The 20,783-nt window shown below is 41.8% G+C and overlaps 1 protein-coding gene across 1 annotated transcript in view; it reads right to left on the bottom strand.

Annotated features, from left to right (window-relative positions):
* CMIP (c-Maf inducing protein) overlaps positions 1–20,783 on the bottom strand; it is a 68,545-nt gene that overhangs the window by 40,901 nt on the left and 6,861 nt on the right. The window contains exon 3 of the mRNA XM_010293928.1: positions 11,563–11,613. Within this exon, the coding sequence (XP_010292230.1) occupies positions 11,563–11,613 (51 nt within the window). The remainder of the gene's footprint in view (positions 1–11,562; positions 11,614–20,783) is intronic.

The following is a 20,783-nucleotide window of genomic DNA, read 5'->3' as shown; positions in this document are numbered from 1 at the left end:
TGCTTGGACCAAGAGAAGCGCCAAGTGGAAGTGGGACCAGGGGGCTCACAGAGCAGCCTCCTCGCTCACCTCCCAGCATGACACTGGGCAGCTGTGACACGAACGCACTGAAGAACTTGCTCCCAAAGTGTATTATGTATCTGTATGTGTGTATATATATCTCTCCCCCTCCTTTACCACAGCTGTCACCTGACTGACCATCCTTCTGGGCTTCTGCTCTCCAATGTGCTCAAGACTATTGCAAAGATATCCTTCAGCAACAAGGGGGAGGATGACAAGATGTGAAGGGAAGGATATTCTATACAAGGGAAAAAAGAAAACTAAAAGAACTGAGCAAGCAGATCTTAAATTTATGGGCTCCACTGCTGACCAACCTGTATGCAAATACAGTCTGTGTGTCTCCAAAAACTGAAAACAACTCAAATACTGTGGCTTCCTTCTAGCCCCCCTTCCTTCTATCCCCTAAGTGGGGAGGGGAGAGGTCATCTTTGGTAGACCTTCCCATTATCAAGCAGAGAAACTGGGCTTTGTTTTTGCTGGTGTCTTGTTTTCCCCTCAATCCCTGCATACAGCCCTTCGGTCACTAGGATGCAGGAACACGGCCGCCTGACCCAAACCCAGCTCTCCCTTAGCCATGCATTTGCAATGCTGTTTCCCCAGCTAGAAAACGCAAAAGGCCAACTGTGGCTCCAGCTGCACTTTGCATGGGCTAATGCGGTTACTATCGTAATCAGACCTGTCCACAGGGGAGACATTTTTTGGCACGGCTGACTTTGGTGCATTCCCCGAAACCCTCCATCCCTGCTTCCATTTCCTTTTGGCAAACACTCCCATTCTTCAGGCCCCAGTTCCAGCACCAGCTTTACACTTCAGGTTGGCAAAACATCAGCTTTCATCCTGCACACAGCAACTGCTGTTCCGTATTTTTCATATTGGAGCCAAGCTGGGGTTTGTTTTTAATGTTGCTTTGGCTATGCGGAATTTCACTACGACTGCAGATATGTTTCTAGCAGAAGCACAAGGCACTCCCTACTTGCACAAAGCATTGGTAGAGACACAGCTGCGATCTTGGGTTACAAATCCCATGTAACATCTCTCCAAAAGAAGAAATATTTTAAAATATATTGTCCATGGGCCTTTGGGTATTTTTGTTTTTCTTTTTTTTTTTTTTAAGCAAAAGTCACTTTAAGACCTTTTCCTCCTGATCTTGGGCAGGAGGAAAAACGTCAACAATTTCCACAGGGTTGAACAACATAGTTGTCCCACATGTACAGGAAAGACATGCCCTAAGTGCAGGTGACGGGGGGGAGTCACAAACCCTCCTGAGTTGCTTTAAACTCTTACGCAGAATGAGTGAGAAAAGCTTTCACATAGAGGCTGCTGGGCTCACACAATTAGGGCAGGAGCCAGACACCCTGCTTGATCTACAGCACTTTAACAGCCTCTGACTCATCAGAGGGAAGGTTTCAAACATGTTTAGGCACAACTACCTCTTCCTCTTGCAAGACCTCACTGGTGCCTGCTGCAGCATTTTTGGCCCTTTTCTCCAAAGCAGCTCTAACATGGACACTGTCTGGATGTCAGGATCTCAGTGTTCTGGCACAACCCACAGTTTCCAGAGGGGTGTGAGTCTGACATGCTCCTGTGTTTGAGATTATGCAGTACAAGCTGGAGTCAGCAAAATCATGTTCCATTTTAAATAAATAAATAAATAAATAAAAGCAGCCTACTAGATGAAAGCAGGAATATATGTACCATATACACTTCACACTTTCCAAAACCTTCAGTGGACTAACTGCATTGCAGTGCATGGGGAGAAAAAAATAGTATTAAATAAATAAACTATAGCAGGCACTGTATGACTGTGGAGTTTAGCGTGCATCAAACAGCAAGCAGAAGACACAAAGCAGTGTGACATTAGCTGCCACCTAGGCAAAGTCCTTGCTGTGTGCTTCTCTCTGCAGACATCTACCATTACTGACTGCATTACAGAAAGCCTCTGACACCACGCTGAACTGATCCAGGTTCCCAATACCTTTACATTCACACACTTTGTATTCCACACATGGTGGCTGTGGCTGTGGAGCTGAGTCCTTAACATCCACCAGCTCTCAGCCTGCGGTGGGAATAAATGACTTTGCCACTGCAGAGAAGAGATAGTGTGGTGTAGGAAAAAAGGAACACGTACAATCTTATCGTCATTGCACTTTGACCAGGTCTGCCAAAGAAAAGCTGTGCGCAAGGCCACCATGGAGAATAGCCAGGCAGCATACCTGCTGTGCCGAGCATTGCCCCGACACTACACCCTTCAGGTCCCACTCAGGCACAAAAGAGCTGGTCATCATTGGGAAAACATGACTCTGCCTCGTTTGCAAGGCTGAAAAACATATGCCAGTCATTTCAGGCACCTAAGAACTCCAATTGGAATATCTTGCCACCTGAAAAACTGCCTCAATTTGGGATTAAGCAGCGACTAACACTACACATTGTAATAACTGCTAATAAAAAATAATCTCTGAAAGGTAATCTATCCTCCATTTTCTGGGATATGTCAGTAAGCTTAGGTAGCATCAAGTAGCACACAAAGCAATTACTTCTTCCCAGATATGCAAACCAGATTAAAAAGCCACGTCATCCCTTTTCCTTATTACTCTCCACTGCTAGCAGTGGGCACCCTCAGCTTTTCCTGCCCTCCTCCCCTCTCACCAGTCAGCAAAACCTTCCAAATGGACGTTTACCCACCTGTTTTACTTTCTCCTCCTTGGCAAATGTATTATTTTGCTGAGTTTCTAGCACTTCAACACCATAAATGGCTTTGAAATTGGCTTCTGTCTCTTGTGCACCTACATCATCAATGTCGTCAGCAAGAGAGATGTGCACAGCTCGAGGAACATGTTTGTGTCAGAAAGCTGCTGCAGAGCCTTAGGGAGAGCACAGATACCGGATACTGATGCGGTGCTTGCAAGCATCTTAAAAGGGACTTCAGAAGAGCAGGGTATTTCTGTCTTCAGACCACTGGGCTTTGGAGCCCTGAATTTTCCAGTTTCTCACAGGGAGATACCAGATTTCAGAGCAGCATTTGCATCTGAAGCAGTCCCACCACTTTGTTCCATGTTTTTATACCGCATCTTATTGCACCACATCAGCACAAAACCCCAAACCTCCTGCAACTCTTTAGCCTACCAAAATGCCACTGAATCTCTGCAATTTGCTTGTTTTCTTTCTCCTTTGTACAAATGCTGCGTGACGTGCAAGACCGAATCGAGACTTGCAGCGTTCGGTTTTCTGATCCCAAGGCTAGCTTTCTCGCAGAGGATTAGAGACAACTGGGGTGCTACCGAAACCACTGCCCACCTCACCCAGGGACAGGCCAATGCAAACAAGTCACTCACAGCAACCCTCTTGTCCTTGATGGATCTTGCCTCTGGCCACACAGCCCAATCTAGTATTCCCATCTTAAATACTACAGTAAAAAGCACCAGAGGCCAGGCTATGGTAAATAGCTGTGATGCAATGGCTTCTGAGTGAAGACAAGGGAATGAAGGATATACTTTGTTTTCTGATACTTTTTTTCTAATTTTGAAACAATCACTATTCTGGGAAAAAAAGACAAAAGAGGTGTAACGGACAAGCTGAAGATGTGATTATAGCAAGAGTTAGGGCAGATGATACAGGCGGTGACAATTGCAACATACTGTTTCAGAGTTTTTTGTGGATATTAGCAGCAGTTTTCTAATCCTTTAATACATTATGATGCACTCAACACACTAATTGTACTGCAAGAAATAAACGTGAGGACAAAACTGCAAGAAAGGAAAGAGAAATTTAAAAGAATACCCAGATCCCCTTTGCTCCTTCAGGCTCATGTAGGTCTTCTGACACCAAAAGTCCTCATAACATCCATAATGCAGACTTGGGCCCCAATACAGCAGCTGAACAAGGCACTTAACATGTGTCAACTCCTAGAGTTAGGCTTTCACATCCAATGCATCGTGTGAAGAAGATAATTACACCCCTGGGAAAGGCTACCAGTCTTGTCCTGTCTTCATAAGAGATCTCCTAAAAACAGATTGTTATGCAGCTAGGAACCTGAACAAGAGACTAATTTTGGTGCAGCTCTATACTATGACAGCTATAGAGAAGAAGTTGTAATTTGGTGAAACTAGTGGTCACCATGACCTGGAAGTCCTGAATTGCAAAGGATTTGTCATAAGGTCGGCCCTGGAATAATGCAGAGGAGCAATTCGCCAAGACAAAAACTGAGGATCCCTCTTGGCCAGCAGTTCAGCATTCCTGAGAAGCAACATACTCCAGCAATTGTATTTACTGCTCTTCAGAGCCGCGACGTAAGTACACAATAACAACCTGACCTGTTTTTGACACTCCTCTATCTTCAGACCTAATATTAGTTTGAATAGGATAACATCCAAGTCTAGAGGGGAAGATTTAGAGCTGGTCCTGCCTTAGCTAAAGCAGGATAGAAAGTAACTGTAGTTTCTACTCGGATTTCACCACTAGGCCATTAATTGGTTTGAGTTTTGTCTCCTTAAAAAAGCTTGTTTTGGCAAGGAAGGAGGCAGCTACAGGTTTACAAACCATGCATGTGTATGGCTAGATGAGGGCAGAGCAGCTCAGAGCAGTAGCTCAGGACCAGGCTGGCATCTCAGCATGTTGCTGAGAGCCTCTTTTGGTTGGACAAAGTGCTGTGCTGACACGGATATGCAGCTCCAATGCCAAATGTCCAAGAGTGAGGTATTTACTTAATGCAAATACAGTGAAAGTGATTTTGTTCAAAATGCATAAAAAACCTAACCGCTCTACCTGGTCCAGTTCTTAAAAACATCATCAGTGATTGATAAAAAAAATAAGAGAAGAAACTTTCTGTCTAGATCCAGTTCTGTCAACATGTCTGTTTTTCACCTATTCATTTCTGCTTCCCAAAGTGAGATCAATGCCCTTCTGCTGCCGACAGCAGTTACCTCTAGCAAACTGAGATCTCAGAAACAGACAACAAGGCCAAGATTTTTCAAGTGACTTCTGATAACAAATGGCCTAAGACTGTCAAACTTGCATGGGAAAATGAGAGAACCAATGGAATTCACTTGCTCATGAAGACGACTTAAACAAAAACGAAACAAAAAAAGCAAGCCTCCCTTCCCCCTGAAAATGTAGTAGGGGAGAACACTTAACTACAAAAAAAAAACATTATAGGAATAAAAGGCTGTAAGTATGACAAGATTTCCATGATGTAGCTCCAGAATTTGCAGTGAGGTTGTTCAGACTATAGACCAGGAGGTATTATCAATCACTGCATGACGAGCAAGGCAATGTCACTAGAGAGCCCCATGCTGGCAGATGCAAATGCCTTTCACGTTACCTTTTAAATACAAAAGAAGAACAAATCTTGGCAGTAAATATCAACCTAACCATGACAGGGTGCATCAGGAACTGAAAAATGCCAAGATACATTTTTAGTCCCACTATTGTTCACTACAAAGCTCTAACTCGTACCAGCTTCTCTTCTTGGTGACACAGGTCCATTAACGCACCACTTGGACCTGCATCTGTTCCCTACGAAGTATAGAGTCCAGTCTGAAAGTCCATCAGGATGCTCAAAGTCCTGCAGGGGAGAGGCTCTGGCTATCTTAACAGCCTGTTCAGGGTCTCCCACAACAGGTATCCATGCATTCCACGGGAAGAGTAAAACTACAAGCCAAAAACTTGTGGCCTGCCTTTTATCCTTCAAAGCAAGAAACCTTCTCCTCCAAAACTCATGCACCATCAAAGCCCACAAGGCTTTCAAAGGCCTGGGGCTTTGAAAGGCAAAACAGCTTAGGAACCCATCAATATATTATTAAGTCATATACAGACACAAAAGGAAAAAGAAAAAACACAAATAAAAAAAAAAAGCTGTTGTTGGCCTAACTGTATGATAATTATTGTTTCACCTCAAAATAACAGAAAATAGGAACTTCTGTGTTCTGTGAAAACACCTCAGGTTTTCAGCTAAAGAAAGCAAAGAAACACAATTACAGTCGTCTCTGCTACGTAACCACCAAAGAGAGGGTCTGAAGTCCAGGAACTACCACTCCAAAGAACTGCTGAGCTCTTTGAATAATATTTTCACTGTGCAGCACAGCACGGGGCTATCGCATTGTTACAGGTATCAAAGCTTCCTCACTCAGATCATAAATCAGGTGATTAAATACAAATGACAGACATGGGCCTTTTTAACCACAACCAATGTGATTTTTTCCTGATCTCATAGTTTTAAGGCATGATTTACCGAGATTTAAGGCTATAAATTTCTTTAATGTCATCATTTAAATTCTATATAAGCCTCACTCCTGTATCAGCACTATTTTTAATCATTACCATGGTGACAAAACCGTAAAGGTGCTTTACACAAGGAAGGCTTTAGCACACTTTCAAGAACAGTTTCTCTCAAGTTAATTTTTTGCAGTTTTAAAGCACAGAAAAATAACTCCCTCTGAACTTTCACTGATACTTACTCACAGCTATTGTATAAAAAAATATTCAGTACTAAATGGACAAGGAATTCATAACCTGGACACAGTGAAGACCAGAGAGCGTTATCGTCATTCAGGTCATGTATGACTTTATAGGATAGTCAATCGGGCTGCTTGTGCATGGAAGCATTTATTTCCTGAAGACACAGATACAACAACCCCTATGAGAACCAGGGAAGCATTAATCCAAAATTAAAGTTTTTGAATGAAGGCCAACATTGCTCGTTTTAGCGTTCAGTGCAAAATGTTTGCAAATCCCAAATGACAGCATTGTTCCAGTTTCCCAATTCATGGGAATCAAAACATGGAGTCCATGCAGAAAATGAGCTTTAAAACAAAGGTAATGTGATTGCTGACTACAACTCAGGGGCGCGTACGCAAGCTGAGCTGCACGAGCACGAGCTCGGACAGCAGGATGGTGACTGCTCCCTGCCGCTCAGTACTTGTGAGACCACACGTGAACACTGTGCCTGGTTTGGGGCTTCACAGCTCAGCTGTACAGGCTCTCAGCAAGCTCGTACAACTTCAATGTATACCCTGCCTTGAGTGAGAAAAAGGGTGGCGTGCATGGGGAGAGGACCAGATGATGTTCAAAGGTCCCTTTCCAACCTAAACAATTCTACAATTAACACATTTGGACTGTCCATGCTAACAGATGGGTAAAACCCCTAACCAAGCAGCACTACTCATCAGGGAACAGTCAAGGACTACTTAATAGCATTAGTAGGAAAGACAAAGTATAGGCAAGACTTTCTAGAAGATCCAGGCAAGAGGCGCACAAAGCTCAGCTTGAGTCATGCTTCATGCTTTACTGCAGACCTAGGTCTATTCTTTCTGTATTGTGTCAATTCAGGACATTCCCCCAAAGGCCGTCAACTGACATGTTTCATTGCTGCATCATTCAGCTAACTAGAAAACACAAGCAACCCATATCCTACAATGAAGGCAGTGTTCAGAGTTTACTATCAAGCATGTTAAAAAACACTACATGCCCTGTGTAACCTTTAGGTGTATTCACCCCAACAAATTTAAATCTATACCTGTACTCCCTAGCACAAGAGAAGACCTAAAGACCCCTGGAGAAGACCTCACTGACGTCTTTTTTAATTCAAGTGCAACATGGTACTAAATTAGTCAAGTGGGTCTTTTAATGACTAATACTTTAAGCATGCGATGTAGTGGGACTCAACATTTTCTACAGAGGATGGTACCTCTATGTGCTTGGCACTATACAAATACACAGAAATTCCTTAGCCCAAAGATGGCAAGATATAAACCAGCAACAAAGTAGATGGATGCTGTCTGGAAAAATGCCAAGGGTACATATTTGTTTATTTGTGTGAGTACCAAAATTACTAGTCACAGTACCCCTCAAAGCCAAGCTTAGCTGTATTCAGCCCCTACAGAAATGGTTGGTTACCACTGTATCTAGCCTAGATCCAGAAAAGGCAATGAACTGCATGTGTTATTCTCTTTTGTATATTCACAGAACGTGTTGTTATCTTTATTGATACACTGTTATGACTTATCAGCTACCAAATACCAAAGATTACATATCATGGTTTCAATCCAACCTCCTCGGTTGAAAGGAACATTCCTTGCACAATGGATTAATGATTTGTTTATGTTTGAGGATCTGGACAGTTGTTAACATGTTCTGTTTATTCTCTGGACAAATATAGTCTGGCTTAGCTATAACCCAAAGGAAATCAGAATTTCTAAAAATAGGCTGAGGTGGCCAATAATCCTTGAGGAGTTATGATACATGCTGATATCCAGATTAAACGAGGAATTATGAGTAACCCTTAGCGGGAGGGTTTGAAATGGAAAACCCAAAGAGAAAATTACTATATAAGGAACAGCCTGTCCCTACAACCATGCTCTCTTCAATGAGCACAGTATTCAAGAAAGTCACATCTAAACAGCTGTGTAAGCATCTTGACAGCTAGTTTGTTGGATGACACATAAAACCTCTTGGAGCTCGATCTAAAACATGGGTAATTACGTGTTTGGTTTCCTTTTATTTCTGTGTATCTGTAGCATCTCTTTTATTATTCTCTGGGCTGCAGAAAGAAATTATTCTTGATTTTTATTTCAATGTTTGTCTCCAGAACAAAAATTATTTCCAGGGTGCTGGCTGGCAAATTGAATTCCCACAGCATGTTAATCCTTGAAACTGCACCACATAAAAGCGCTCTCACAGACCTCAGCACCTTCACACAAGGCCAAAGGATAACCAGTATAACCTAAGGAGCTTCCCCAACTATTTAACAATACAGCTATTCACTGGACCTAGCCATTTTCCAGGTAGCTCAGATTACATGTAGCATCTGGCTCCCAAGGCCTGAAGCACAGGAAAAGGAGCCAGAAGGACACTGACAGAACATGAATCTGCTCCCACAATTGTAATTTAAGTATTCCTGATTTAAGATCAAGGAGGGCAATCCCCACTGCTGCAAACTCACAGAATATCAGTCTGCCATCTGTAAAATGGGTTCCTCCAGCCTTGTTTGGGCAGAGCAGTGGAAGTGAAGGTCTCTTGCTTCACCTACATCTAGTGCTTAGTACAGTTGGGCTCTGGGTTCAGCTGGACCCCCTAAATGCTTCCACAACACAAGTACGAACAACAGCAAGCTCATCTCTGTTGAATGTTTTCCCCCAAATAACTGCTTCAGCTATCTGCCCAGTTTGCATCTGTGTTCTACATGCCCACAGAAATGTTTTGACCTATTATTTGTAAGACCACTGGACAAATATATCATTCATCAGCACAACCACCCAATTATAATACAGCTGCGGCAATCTCTCTGCCAGCTGGTGCTCTGTGTAAATGACCCGTTCCAGAAGAATAGGCTTCCTGTTTTTTTGTGGGTTCCCTCACTACCTGCTTAATCATCAAATCGTAAAAATTATGGAGTGAGATGAACCTCGGCACCTGGCTCTTAAAGTCATAGGCTGTGGTGCTCGTAAAGTGATAAACTTCACTAGATTAGACCATATAACTGCACTCCTCCGCTCTCCTTCTAGATACACCGCTTGCCTTGTCTCTTAGTTCTGTGGTGATTTCACTTAAACCTGCCAAATATCAATCAAAGTAAAGCAGAAAGTTACCGGGTGCTCTTCCTCTGAACTATTAAGCAACAAAGCCCATCAAAACTATCTCCATTTTAGCAAAGGGAATTTGTTAGTGTAAAGTACCTGGGCAGTGACTAAACCCTGTCACTGTTCTTATGGGAAAAAGGTACTTGCTATTCTTGGTAATGGGAAGGTCTTTCAAATCAAGATAATGTTTCACTTGTTTTTCAGAAACTAACTTAATGGGGGTGGGGAGGAAAGCAAGGAAGCAAAAATAAATTCTACTTTGCAACAAGTTCAATTACTCAGAGTTTCCCAAAATGACAGGCTTGGTCAGAAGCATTGGAAAGTTTAAGAAATACTCCTTTAAAAACAACTCCCACAGAGCAAAGCTCCCTCTCCATGACCGAAAGGCATGCAAGCAAGCCAGGTCATTCTGTCTAGGCTTCCCCCCCCATATTTTAACAGATGGGGTGGGTGCTGGTGGGGCTTGGTTGCATCTTTACCACTCCTTACTTTTTTTTCCAGAGTTGTGCCTCCAACTCCTATTTTCTCCTCACTGCAGGAGCGAAGTGGGCACATGCCACCGGCACATTAGTACCATAGCCATCCTAGCTGGGGGCAAGGTAGAAAAAGAAATTCCGTTATCATTGCTGTCCATGCTTTCTCTGATCACCCTTGCCTGCCAAAGCAGGAGGGAAAGTAACGGCCACATGGAGATACCATCTCTGCATGCTTTAAGCTCTTTGTTATCCTCCCCAGTTGCAAAGAAAGCAAGACTGGCTAGGCATTGTGTTAATGATACTGTCAAGAGGCCAAAATAAAGTGCCACACCACAGCCCAGCCTTCTGCTATCAGCACTACTGTCCCACGCTCATTTAGGCAATCAGGGTAACCGGCTGGAGAATATGCCAGTGGTCTGGAAAAGGAGATCTCAACACTTGGCTCTTACTGATAAGAACCTGGATCTGCTCAGAATATGATTCTGGCAGATGCTGATGGCTATACAAAGCACACCAATACTGTAGTTTTGCCACACAACTATTTTGCAACTATCAAACACACCTACAATAAAACCAGTTTGGTGGGAGGGACTTCCTTATATTTTCACATGCGGCTGCTGTCAGCAGGCTGAAATCTTGATAAGCACAGCCAACCTGGCTGACTTCACTGAAACCCTGCCAGAGACAAGTCCTGAGTCGAAAATCTACTGCTTGTGTTTCCCACCGCAAGACAAGAAAGGACAACCATATTCTGCATCTGGCCAAAATTTGTTTCCAGCTCCATCAAAGATCCATACAGATTCCATCCAAAGGTCAGCAGCTACAGTTTTCAATGAGGAATGTGCTGCTTTTGAGAGACAATGTTGTCACTGTGATCCACTTCCCCTACTCAGTGCAATCAGTCCATTGTTCCCGCTGAAAATGAGAAAGGGCTCAAGACCTCTGAAATGGCAACTGCCTTTAAATCCAAATCATCCTAAAGCATAAACACAGACTGATGCATAACAGATTGATGCTACTTACACTAAACAACTCTAAAAGATACCCTTTCTTCCTAGTTTCTCAGAAAAAGAAAACAAACAAAGACTCCCAAGTCCAAAACAAAGACTATCCCAAGACTCCAGAGCATACGATTAGACTACAGCCATTCTGTAACGTATTACACTTCGTAGTATAAAACCAAAACCATCCAATCTCTATACTCTTTAAATGTGAATTTACTGGCTATCTACTTTTTGAAACCAATCACATGTTGATAAAGTTGGGCTATGTAACAAGTTAATTTGCCCACTTCATTCATGATATGAACAAGTTGAAACTGCATACACGTTCCCATGTAAGAGTTTCTATAAGAAAAGACTTTATCCATGCAGGGGTCTTACAATGAAGGAATAGAGAATGCTAAAAAGTATTCTTAGAGGCAGACAAGGAAGACAGTGAAGTGCAGAACTTACCTTCCACTGCAAAGAATGGAACCACTGATCCCTCAGGTAACTGTTTGCAGCCTGCAATAAACAAAAGTTACAAACAGAATCATTAGTTTCTACCAGTGTTCCAGATCACCCAGCCAAAACTAAGCAAATGACCCATGTGTGCCCTAAAATCAGTAAGGCTGCGCTCATCGTATTGTTCTGAACTTTATGACCCTGGCTAACTTCACTCCCAACCTCATCAGAGTAAGGGCAACTCTTTGCTTGAAGCTACAACTTTGCATTATAACCAGTTTATTGTCACAGACAGCAGTGACACAAAGACCTTGCTGCAAATGTAAAATACTGAAACAAACCCTTACAAAATATTAACCTCCTATGAAATGGTGTCCAAGGCAAAGACTGTGAAAAGTCCTCCCTGACTGCCATCAGGTTTTGGTCAGATCTTTAATGTCTGTAGGACATTTGCCTTTGCTATTAATCATCGGGAGCAGAGTAAGCAGACGGGTTGACATTTTACTAGCAGGGGTGGTTTTTTTTCCATACTCTAGTTTCCCTTCTTGTCCTGTTCCTTAGCTGGCCCCAAAGCAATTCAAATAACGTCTTAGCTCTTTCGGCGATATTAAAACAGAGTGAAAAGCTTAACGCACACAGACGTGCAGATACATGCACAGACTGTTTGCAGCAACAGCATAAATGTTGCAATAATCACTCCCAGCAATCACCCATTTTTTGTCCGTATTAAGCACAGCTGCCAGAAATTCTCAGTGTGAAGCCAGGTTCATAGCCAATGAAGGAATAGTTCAACACTCCCAAAGGTCAAAAGGCTCGGTATCAAAAAATATAAAAGCATCTACAGTGACGTAAATATGCATGCCTTAACAAGGTGACATAAGTTTTAAATATTTGAGTGGGTAGAGATGCCCTTTGGCTTTTCTAAGTCTATCTCTTTGCTGCCAATGGGCAATTTTTTCTTACAATTCAAAATGTTTTACACAATCAGTGAAAATTACAGGATAGCTTATAAATCCATGTTAAAAAAAAAAAGAAGGTGAGGTTCTTCACCAGCTAAAAACCACATACCTCTTGTAAAGTAAAGCATCATTCAACAAATTTCACTCCCCAACACCTTTTCAGGTAACTATTCAAAACCCACACCACAGAATGAATTTCTTTTCCTGACACTGGTTCACTTCACTGATAATGGCAACAATACTAGAAGTAAAAACATGTCATGGTTACCAAAACCATGTTTAATCTCAAGGTCAGATACTGACGTCTCGGTGACATAAATTTGGACTAATGTCTCTGAATTAAATGGAATAATAGGCTGTTGTATATGTATCACATATTATTTCTTTATATATTAATAAGAATCAATTGCTCTTCCAGTAGATCTCTAGGCAATAAAACAGAATAAATCTATCATAAATAATCTTGGCTGACCACAGAGTTTATCAAAAACAAACCTTCCATTTTATGAAGAATGCTGACATAGCAGAATATGAATTTGCTACAAATGGAAATAAAAAGCGTAGCTTCCTTTTCTTTTTTCTTTCTTTTTTCTTTGTGTGCAATGAAAAATTTTTAAAACATTTAGAGTGCAAATCTTCAGGATATTTTGGCTTGCCACTCTTTAATTACTTTTCTTCGGTTATTTACACAGTATTTTATGTATATGTGTGCCTTATATGATAAGATAGACCTTTTACCTTCTACCTGTATATGTTATAGAACTGGATTTCAATTCAATATACTTTATACTATATTTTAATGTATTTAAAGGGTCAAAAAATAATTTGCCAGAAAAAGCCTGAAGAACATTTTTAACATTATTTAAAAGACATGAAGTAAATATGCTTAGATATTTCTTATCTTTGTCCAGACAAAATGCTTTAAAAACCCACCAGGTTTCCTTGAAAGATTGTTATTTCAAATTGAACCTTTTTTTTTTGAAAGGAGAAAACTGTTTCCTGGAAGGGAACAAACCCCCTTCATTTCAAATGCTAGCACCAAAACCTGTTAAAGAATAAGTAAAACTGAAAGTTTTTGTAGGCCTGAGCATGTACACTTAAGCAATAGCAAAAATAATATTGCAAGTAACACATCCATTACTTCCTTAAAAAATACATGCAGATTGAGTATACAGGAGCTATGTAAACTACAAAACTGTTACTTAAATTGATAAAATCCAAAATATTGTAGGGAGATGAAGTAATTCTCTCAAACAGGCGAAACATCAACCTGATTTAGTCCCTGGTTTGACCACTACGTGACATGAACCAAAAATGCTGAAGAGCAAATGCTAAAGCCTTCTAAAAGAGAACTGGTGAGAACTGTTAATTATTCTCCTACTTGTAGGATGTCAGTAGCTACAGATTGTAAGACCACTACAAATAATTAGAAAATACTATGTGTAGATAGATTGTGCAACCAACTGGAGCCTTACATAAACTGGATGACAGAAACTATTAATGAGGACATCAGCATCAGGCAGAAGTAGAGACAGAAGTGGACTGCAAGTACTGGAGGAGAAAACAAACAAAGAATGCTATAAAAGGCAAAACCAAAACCAGCAGAGGAAAGACTTGTTTAACTTGACAGCAGCAATATACAAAAAGCATTTAAAAAGTAAAATGAGCAAAGTGACCAGGTTCCAAGTGTGGCACCAAGCGCTGTCTACATGTAGTGTTAGGCATTAGAGAGAAAACTTGCATCTGGATCTAGGTTAGGAGTTTGAACCACTCTAAAACTAGAAACCCTCAGAGCTTGGGTTCTCTCTCAAGACCACTTCCACAGAAAACAAAGACAAAGACGACAAAGTGAACACAAAAGTGGCAAAACAAACCTTTAGGGAATCCCCACATTTCTATTAATGATCAGGACTCAACGGTAAGAGGAACTTGGAAAGCCAATGGTCATTTCACCAGCGCTCTTTCCACAGTGTTCAACACAGATAGACTGAATGCGTTTCACCCAGCCACCGTTATCTGGATGGAGCCGTCTGACACCAGCATTCCTCACTTCTCCCAGGCAGCAGAGGCTAATCTTTCCAGTGCACCCTTCCGCCTGCCTGACTCCAGCAAGCTGCAAAACCACAGTGATGTGCAGGAAACGCTGGATCTTTTGCAGAGGACAACAAAGACCTCACTCTTGCACAGCATCCCTTGTTCCTCCCTCCTCTTTTTCAGGTTTACACTGAGAAAAGGACTACAGGGAGTATTTCTCTCTTACCAAAAGAACTGGGAGCTTCACAGCATGCCGGGATGACAGAATTGCCACCAGGCTTTTGTTGGTGCTCATCCAGACAGCTGTCCAGCCTATGGCCACCTCTGCACACACTGACCTACTTAAGCATACAGGTTATTGTGCACAAGATTTCTGAAGTTTGGAGCAACGAGCACCAAAGTGTAAAGTGATGGAGAGAACTACAATTCATTTATAAGGCTGCACACACGCATTTACAGTTTTATCTGAAGTGCATTCCTGGAGCCCAGCACTTCTACACTGAAGTCATCACTTCCCGGGAACTGACAACTACATTTTTTCACTCCGGCTTAGGGCACAACCTACTATATTTATTCAGCTCTAGGGTACAATAAAGAGGAGAAAATGAGGCATAAAAGGCTTTAAAACAGGCTTTCCTTAGGCATTCTGACCACACAGGAAAAGTTTTTCTTACTCTCAGCCGCAATTGCCCACACGATGGGTCCAGTTCTACACGACTAATCTTACAGCTACCTTTCCAACTTAAAAACAAGATTCAACCTGGAAATGTTTTGCCTGCTGTTGCTACAAACAGTCAATGAAATAAGAATAAAGTACAATGGAGATTTTATAACCTATCTATGTAAAATAACAGTTTGGACCCCCTGTGTGTTTGGTATGTTTAGGCCCCAATTCTGCTACGAATTTTGCTCTCAAATGCAATGGCTTTAGCAGGGTTGTGCGTGGCACACAGTCCAACTGATTGGAGCTTCTTGCACAATCAAGGCCTCCCGTTGTTTTTGCACAACCACAACATAGCAAGAAAGTACTTCAGAAAGCAGGAAAACGTGGCAGTAAAACCCTTAGAAGGTGCAAGAAGATTCAAACTATTTGTAGCTTATTTATTATTATTCCAATAAGGAGGAAGAATATGTACTTTAAGAATGCCTACTGGAGGTAGTACTTTTTTTTTTTTTTTTTTTTTTTTTTTTTTTTTAAGATGAGTTTATCCTGGAACTGTGTTCTGAAGGATTTTATATTCTAATTTTTGGGGTGCAAATGTTCAGTCAGAGAGGAAAAGCCACCTGGGATAAGCTGCAGTACCAGCTTCACTCACAGGAGTATTTTCATCAGCTTCAAAAAGAGTGCTCACAGGAGGAAAACCGTGCAAGAGATTAAATGCCTGCATATACAGAGCTTTGGTGAACATGAGTAAATTTATACCTCTGCTCAAACAGGGAAGTATTTTTCTCTGCACCCAAACTACATCATTTCTTAGTCAATGAGCAGGAATATAATTTTTCATTAAAAAGCAGTGAACTTTTTAAAAGCAATTTTATTTTTGCTCACAGAACTAGGAAACTGAATACTTATTTCATGCCAGTGTTACAGCCCCTGCAGTAATTTTACCCAGGCGAGGCAGAGACAAAATAGGAACCTGTGTGCTGCTGAGAAAGAGAACACCTGAAACTCTGCAAGAAACCGACCACTCCAGAAATGATGAAGACCTTTAGCTGATATAAATACTCACATCTCTACTGATACCAGTATGTCTACAGCAACAAGCATGAGCAGAAAATTTGTCATTTCCACCACACTGCACATGCCATGCTACCAAGTTCCTTTAACGGTAAGTTAGCACTACGGCATCCCTTTTTACTGGCATGTGTGTTACTCAGAAGAATACAAGAACAGACTTGTCCACGTAGCAAAAAAGTTCCCAGATTTTTCCTTACAACAGCATCCTTCAGACATAACCTCCTAAGGGGTTTTGCCATCTGAAAAGATGTGGCAGCAAGTGGGATTTGATGATCCAGATTCTGTTTTTAACTGTTCCTGGTTTAATTTTACAGGTGTTTTTTCCCTCCTCGCTTGCCCTCTGGTCAGCAGGATGAGGTTTTGTTATGCTTTTTATCAGCTGGAGATGATATTCATTACTGTGACTTGTAAAATATTGCAGGCTTCTCTGCACCAATTTATTACCAGCCACAGAACAGTGGAGCAGAGTGGCTCAGGGCTGCAGGAAGTCGAAGCCCCACGGCACGCACGCCGCTGCCTCACGCAGGCTGTACAAAACCCTTACACTGCCGACGCACATCCCAGCCTCGCACTGCCACGACACCGGCAAGCCTGCAAGTGGAATCTGCCACTCTTCTGGCTTAACTTAAGGTACAGAGAGAGCTGCTGGTAATTGCTAGAAAAGCCGTTTTCCTCCTGAAAATATTCCCTGTCTATGCTGGATTCTGGTCCTTGCACGACCTCTCCACACCGGCTACATCGGCTGGACTCGCACTTAAAACAAAAGCCACATTCTCCGAAGAGACTAAAATAAAACGTAATCAAACAATCCAGTGGAAAACTTTACCATGGGGACTCCCTGGCTAAAACAGTGTGCCCAAGCACCGAGCTGAACGTGTGACTGTTGTGCTTGTCAAGGCTTCCTGTTCTGTTTGTTTTTCCTTCTGACTACGCTTGATTGCCAAGAAATTAATAAAACAAGACTAGTGGTAGGGATGCAAGTGGCAGCTTTAAGGCATTTAGGACCCATCCAGAAGAAAGGGCACCACGGGAAAGCGGGCAGTACTGTCATGACTGAAATACCAAAGCCTTTTTCCTAGGACTCTTCCTACATTTGGTGCTAAGCAGCTTGTGAAATTATATTCTATGGTTTTTTCCAATCTCTTTCACTATCAATAGCAGCATCCTCTTCATAACCATCCACACAATACCATGATCGCACATTGTGCTTTACAAATGGAAAGCAGAAGGCAGAAGTTTAGCCCAGCTCAAGGAGGCCCAGCTACTACTGATACTAAAGAGCTCACACTTTTGCAAAGGATAAATTTAGCTCCTATTTCCTGGCCTAAAGTTGTGGCCGACGAGCAGCTTCGGCAACACCTTCTTTCACACCTGCTATCCCAATTGTAGGAAAGGGAAGAAAAAAAAAAAATATCTGCAAGGGCTGATTGCTGCTCATCAGGAAGACCAGGGACCATGCCATTTGGCAAGAGGAAAGAAAACACAAGCCTCTAGCATGTCTAGAAACCTGATTGTCCGTGAGTCCCACAAGGGACGATGAGAATCCCCAAAGGCCAGGCGGTGAAACCTGTCTGTCCCCAGACAGTTGTGCTTATACAACAAACACTACGTGGGAAGCACATGCACGAAGACAACTTTTCGATGCGATCCCAGCCCAGATTAAGCTGCTTGCTGCCTGAGAACCAAATCCTCCTCTGAAACCCAGGTAGACATGTCCTGTTATCGAGATCTGATTTCCTAAGCGGAGCTGCATCACCTCCGGCGCTGCTTGTCAGATTTCACATGTTAAAATAGGTTGGGATGGGTCACTATTGCTATGGGAGGACATCAGGATGATGTAAGGAAAGGTAATGGCACTCTTCCTTCTCTGACTCATCACTGTGCAGTAATAAGCCAGAAATAGACCTTGGTGACAGCACACAGGGGGGATGAGAACTTGAACATGGACTCAGACACTCGTGTGGCATTTGTCATGCCTAACACAGACAAATACATGAAGGATGCTCTAACACCACATGCCAACATCCTCCCACAAGGACTGCTGGAAATAAATTTCCATCTGAAGGAAATGCCAGTTGTCCGAAATGTGCTTCTGCTTCAAATCAGTGAAGCAGAAGTTGGAATTTTACATTTTTCTGCAAAATGAAAAATCAGGAAAGCCTGTGATTCAGAACTACTAAAATGCTTCCTTTTATGTCAAACCATGTCCATAGTATCCCATAGTATTAAAGAATTTACAATACAGCATATGCAAAAACATGTATCAAAATATAAAATTGACATTAATAAGAAATATTACATAAATCAGGGTGGCGCAGTCAAAACAGTTCATTTAAACATTTTTCTATACATAAACCTCAGTTAGAGCAAGTTTTTGAAAAAAACAAGATTTAACCAAAACTGCACTTCAGAAGAAACAGTACTGGGAACATGTTTTGGACTAGTTCTACTTGTTCCGCTATCATACATTTCCTGATACCACAATTGGACATTACATCAGAGCATGCTGCTGCTCAGACTAGCAGGGCAGAATGATTTTATAAAAGATTGGAAGTCCCAATTTCCCATAAATGTACTGAAGTCTCTTGGAAATCTGGAAAGAATTGAAATATGCAAGGGCTAATTTCTCAGCATCTCCGCCCAGCACCTCAGTGAACGCGTCTTTTAGATACTTGGACTCTGTCACACATACCAGAGAACTTCTGCTGAACTCGCCTACTAGATAAATCCAGTTTTTGCATCTTGATTTCTTAAGTATACTAAACATAACTTTTAGTATTGTTTTGGATTTGTGAATACACATTACATCTGTATAAAGGAAAGCTATTTTTATACTCCCTCTGATCTGGCCACACTTGATGAATCAAGACACTACTAAGAACCAAGTCATACTGAAAACATTTTTAAAGTTTGTATTTTCAATTATGCTGAAATTCCCATAGAGTTATAATGTAATCTGATCCAGCCTGCTCAGCCAGTCAGCAATAAACATAACAGAAGCCCAGCTCACTCCACTTCTTTATCAGTTCCTGTGAGGTTAGATAAAGACACTGAACTTTTCGAAGAAAATACCAAACTATCCACGCTAAGACGTTACTTTCTCACAAACGTAATTATTTGTGTGTTGGGTTTGTTAGGTTTTAAAGAAACAAATGGCAGTCTGCTCCAGGTTACAGTCTGCACGCTCTACCAATTTCCTTTAAGGTCAGCAGGGAGCTGTGGGTTCAAACTTTGTTTCCTATTAAGCAGGCCCGTAATGGCATCTACCTAAACTATAGAATAAAGACTTAGAAATTGAATTTGGGAAGGCAGATGTAACTATTCTAGCATTGAAACAAACATAAATGCTAGCACCACTAAGGAAATTTATGGAAAAAACTGAGTCAAAATTATCTCAAGAAAAAATCAAAATCCTCCAACTTGACAAAAGAGTTTCTTTCTAATTAGTTCAATTAACGGATTAGGCAAGGAAGATTTCATCAATAACGAGGACCCTAATCTAGCTGTTGGGAAACCGTGGCTCATCTCCCTGCCTTGCCAATGTCACGCACAGTGTAGGCTTTTCAAACCACAGAATCAGGACTTAGGTGGACTTGCAGCAGCCTGTCTGAAATTCAGACTCCCTACACTCCCTGGTAACGCCTAAAATCAGCAAGTGATTTTGAGCCACAGAAATTTGCTAGGCATCAAGCAGAGTGCACACATATGCTCTGTGTGCAATGGGACACATGTCTGGGCATCAAGGACATGTGAAAAGACATGCAAATGCCACCTATGCACCAGGAGAGTCCACAAAGTTAGATACTCTCAGGTGATCCCAAACTTACTTAGCTGCACCATTTTCAGATTAAAATGGGGGAATGGCTGCAGCCCCCTTTTACAGGGCTGCAAAGCCCCAGGATTGCACCAGTAGTGAACTAAATGAAAGGGAGCTCCAGAAATACACTCCACAAAGGATATGGCTATGAATGATTCCATGTACACCTCTAATCGTTTCAGACTGGAAGTGTATTTGTTATGTTGAAAATCATCAAATCCTCGTGATGTTTTCCTGACATTCCAAAACCATCCCAGGAACCACGTGGAGGGCTGAAGTCAGGTACTGTGTTCTCTGAGCTGCTGGTGAACAGCCCTGCATACGGATGTACCCATCAGCCTGACTGAAATGAAAGCAAAGGAGAGCTGGACCTAGCTGGACCCAACATTATTATCACAACCTAGTGTCAGTCATATTGGCTTCCCAACTGAGAGTCACCTGAGAGTCAGCTTTGCTGTTCCACATCTCTGCAGCAATCTTGTAGTATGGAAAACATGGACCAGCTTGGCACCTAGCCTTAGGTTACTAAATGATACCACTTAGGTTATTTTTCTCATCATCTGCAGGTAGAGCCATTTCAGAACAGCTTTGACTAAACCCTCCCTGGATACAGATGGTGCCATATACTTCGTGGCCCTAATGGGGCTTCAGGAAACAATTCACCACCAAAAAATAATGAAAT

Source organism: Phaethon lepturus, unplaced genomic scaffold, assembly GCF_000687285.1.
Source record: "Phaethon lepturus isolate BGI_N335 unplaced genomic scaffold, ASM68728v1 scaffold10339, whole genome shotgun sequence".
NCBI classification, from domain to species: Eukaryota; Metazoa; Chordata; class Aves; order Phaethontiformes; family Phaethontidae; genus Phaethon; species Phaethon lepturus.
This window is presented reverse-complemented; position numbering and strand designations above follow the sequence as displayed.